Source organism: Octopus bimaculoides, chromosome 2 (assembly GCF_001194135.2).
Source record: "Octopus bimaculoides isolate UCB-OBI-ISO-001 chromosome 2, ASM119413v2, whole genome shotgun sequence".
Classification (NCBI taxonomy): domain Eukaryota; kingdom Metazoa; phylum Mollusca; class Cephalopoda; order Octopoda; family Octopodidae; genus Octopus; species Octopus bimaculoides.
In genome coordinates, this window is record NC_068982.1 from 108290305 (window position 1) to 108294569 (window position 4265).

The window sequence follows — 4265 nt, forward strand, 5'->3', positions numbered from 1 at the left end:
AATATACAATATATAATATAAAATAAAATAAAATAAAAATGGATGGCACCATGAAAGAAAGTATTGAATGTAGATGAAATATTGAGTGTTCAATATAAAGGATCAAATATATAAATATAAATATATAAAGGCAACTCGAGTTTCAGGGCTATTTCCCTTCGTCATGGCCGGTATGACAGACTTTAATATATATATATATATAGTTGTAGTTCGCTTGAAGCATTGTGTATTGTTTGTAAAGAATAAAAAGTTTTGAATGGTACAACAACGCACTATAATACAAAAAATGAACTATATACCTGTTGTGATTTAGTTATCTATAGTCCGATGATATTTCGGAATACAATTCCTTTTTCAGATATTCTTAGATGGAGTCGCTACAATAATCTGTTTTCAAACGGCTTTTCTTTTTTCGGAAGCGTCTCAGTAGTGGTCTCACGAAGTTACTTCCGGAATTCCTTATGAGAAGTGCGTGAGGTCGGCTATGTTTCAATCTCGTGTGTGTTGGTACATCTGTAGCGCTGCTTCTAAGTTATGTGTTATACGTGCAGCTTCCCTTTTTTTCCTTCTTTTTTTTTCCTCTTTTTTTTTTGTTATAAACAATACATGAGCATGTTATTAAGAATGAACCTACACGCATCCAGATGTAGCTAAATAATATATTGATTACCAACCTCCAGCCCGTTGTTAATTGGGGTCCTAGTCTGTGTATGAGTATAGCTTCCTTAATTATTAAACTACCTAAAATTCTTTCATTGGCCTCAATTGTGAGTGTTATGCTTTTGCCAGTGTTCCGGCATCTGTCTAGATGTTTTCTGAAGTGGGAGGCTCTCGTGTTCAGATGTTTTTTGATGCGGACGTGTAACGGTCTTGTTGTGATACCCACATAGAACTTGTTGCATTTGTTACATTGTATTCTAAACACAACATTTACCCGTTGGCATAAATCTGTGTCACGGATGGGACAATTTGTTAGTGTGCATTGATTGTTGTCCCTTGTTCGTTTCTTTGCGAGGTGTCCTCTCAGAGAAGGGCCGGAGTGGGCTAGTTGTATGTCTAGCCCTTTTCTTATGGCTCTTCGGATGGCTGTTGTTATCCTCTCGCTAAATTGGGGTATTTTAAGGAAGCATGTGTTGCTGTGTTTTCTTTGTGTTCGGCGTGTTGGTCGTCTTGGGTACTTAAGCCGATTTACAATGGATCTAGGATAACCGTTGGTTTTCAATATATCTAGGAAGCGTGTAGTGTGAGCCACCTTGTCCCCCGTTCTGCTGCACTTGCCTTGGATGTGTGCAAGTTCATTTCTGGCGTATACTATTTTGGCACCGAGTGGAAGCGCTGAATTGTATTGGACAAACATATCTCTACTGGCTGCTTTCCTGTAGAACTCGGTGTGTATCTTCCCTTCTTCCGTTATATTCAGTTTGAAGTCAAGTAATGATGGTGATCCAGTGATGTCGAGATGCTCTATAGTGAACTTTATGTTCATGTCCGTGTTACTGACCGTCGTGAATATTCTCTCAGCCTCTTCACGGAAGGTTGTGAGTATGAGGATGTCATCTACGTACCTGGTGAAGAAGGCGCATGAGCGGCAGATGTTGAGTGCTCGACGTTCCAGATGGTTCATATAAGTGATGGCTAGTAGGCCCGAGAGACTGGATCCCATGGGGAGACCTGTTGTCTGTTTGTATATATGGTCCTGGAAAGGTGTTGTCCACGATGATGGACAAACGTTGATGTATATCAACTGCGCTAAGTCCGAAGCATTGGATGCTGGACGCTATTATGCAGTCAGTCAATAGGTTGACCGCTGAGTGTGCTGGCACCGTTGTGTACATTGAGACAACGTCAAGACTAAAGGCGTATCTGTTTTGCCTGAGTTGGTCTAGGGGTAATTGGTGTAGTCTTTTGATGACTTCGTCGGAGTTCTGGACGTGTCCCGGAAAGGTGGAGAGTATGGGTTTCAGGATGTGAGAAAGTAACCAGGATATTTTATATAGAGGTCCTTCCACGCTGGAGACGATGGGTCTAATCTGGATCGTGTTGCTATTCTTGTGCTTTAATGAGGTGATAAAATCTGGGTAATCTACTGTTCTTTGTGATGAAGTTGTTCTTGGATTTACTATGTATTTGTCTCTGTCTACAGATGTCCGTCTATGCGGTGTTAATTCGGTCCTCAATCCTGGTCGCAGTTATATCTGTCACTTCAGAATATAGTCTGTCATTGCTTAAATGTTCTTGTGTCAGTCTATCATATTTCACAAGAAATCACGCAGATTTCTTTTCCTTTATCTGATGGTAAGTATACAAGGTTTTTGTTTTTTTAGTTTAGTCAGTGTTTTATGTTGCGCCTTGGTTAAGTTTGGGGTTATTTTCGATTCCTTCCTTAAGATGTTGGAGATAGACTGTTTCAATCTGGATAGTTTGTGGTTGAGTTCTTGGTTGGTTGGTTGGGGGTACGTGGAGTGGGTGGTCTATGTATATATGGTCTATATATATAAATGGCGGCGAGCTGGTAATGGCGGCGAGCTGGCAGAATCGTTAGCACGCCGGGTGAAATGCTTAGCGGTATTTCGCCTGCCGTTACGTTCTGTGTTCAAATTCCGCTGAGGTCGACTTTGCCTTTCATCCTTCCAGGATCGATTAAATAAGTACCAGTTACGCTCTGGGGTCGTTGTAATCGACTTAATCCCTTTGTCTGTCCTTGTTTGTCCCCTCTGTGTTCAGCTCCCAGTGGGCAATAAAGAAACATATATATATATATATGTATGTATGTATGTATGTATGAATGCATGTATGTATGTATACATACACACACACACATACATGTATGTGTTCATATCTCTGTGTACGTTTTTGAGTTGTTTTTGTTCCCCACCTATCACCGCTTGACAACCGCTGCTGGTTTATTTACGTCCTCGTAACTCAGCAGTTTCACAAAAGGTGCCGATAGAATAAGTATCACGCTTAAATGTAAGTCCGAGGAGTTGCTCTGTTCGACTAAATCTTTCAAAGCGGTGGGTGCCTCAGCATGGCTACAATGAAATGATTGAAACAAGATGAGGATATAAAATATGTTGCAACGTGTGTCTATCCAAGTTATCAATGTGAAAGAACAATAGAATATTATTAAGTAGCCATTCAACAGCTGTGTTTGGTTGGAGGCTATCAGTTCACATACGGCCATTTGTCTATCTTTACATCAATAAGCATCGTTCCAGCCCTTTGATGCGTTTATCAATTCTTGTGATATTTCCGCAACACCTTTCAATAATGACACTGGTTTACGTCAAGGTTTGTGTACTCTTGTGTGCGTCTGGGTATGTGTGTGTATCTGTGCATCTATCTGTGCATGTGTATGCGTATGTGTGTATGTGTGTGTGTATGTGTGCGCGTGTGTGCGTGAAGTTATGTATCTCTATGTATATTGATATTTGCACAGGTTTTTTTTTTCTGTATGTAATTTTGGTTTGAAAATGTAAGTACCTTAATGTGAGTGTGCGTGTGCGTGTATGTGTGTGTGTGTGTGTGTGTGTGTGTGTGTGTGTGTGTGCGCGCGTGTGCGCGCGCGTGTGTGTGCGTGTGCGTGCGCGCGTACGTGCGCGCGCGTGTGTGTATGTGTGTGTGCTTACGTATGCAAAAAAAAAAGAGAGACGCGATTAATAATTATATTGGGTTTAGTATTTTGCCGTGCTTTATTTCTCATTTGACGTCACTGGAAGTTTGGGTAGAGCATAACGAAAATAAGTTATGATATCATTTGCAAATCTGATTCGCTATGGTAATGTTGTAATCCTACATTGAACGGATGCCAAGAGTTTCCAACACGAGTCGCTTCAAGTGTTGTCGATGGAGGTAACAATAACATTGGTAACGGCGAACTAACTGAAATTTTAGCACTTCATAGCATGATAATAAATAAACGGCATATCTTAGCTCCTTTAAGCATTATAATTACTTACCGACTAAAGATGAAAGTGAAATAACGTATATATATATATATATTTTATATATATAAAGTAGTATCGGGTTAGGAGAAGTAGAGAACGAGGCTGAAAGAGAGAAGGAAAGAGAGAGAGAGGGAGAAAGAAAGAAAGAAAGAAAGAAAGAAAGAAGGAACGAGAGAAAGAAGGAAGGAAAGAAAGGAAGAGGGAATGTGTGAGTCTATATAAATATATGTATACATGTGTGTGAGTGTGTATGCGTGTGTGTATGTGCATTATATATATATATATACATGTGTGTGTACATATGTGTACATATATATA

The 4265-nt window shown here is 40.0% G+C and overlaps 1 protein-coding gene across 2 annotated transcripts in view; it reads right to left on the reverse strand.

The window, feature by feature from the left end:
• Positions 1-20: 20 nt before the first annotated feature.
• The window catches only part of LOC128251599 (uncharacterized), a 9081-nt gene continuing 4836 nt past the window's right edge, over positions 21-4265 (reverse strand). For both annotated transcript variants that reach the window (XM_052978591.1, XM_052978590.1), the window contains exon 2: positions 21-3032. In XM_052978591.1, coding sequence (XP_052834551.1) covers positions 533-1663 — 1131 coding nt within the window. In that variant the 5' untranslated portion in view covers positions 1664-3032 and the 3' untranslated portion in view covers positions 21-532. The remainder of the gene's footprint in view (positions 3033-4265) is intronic.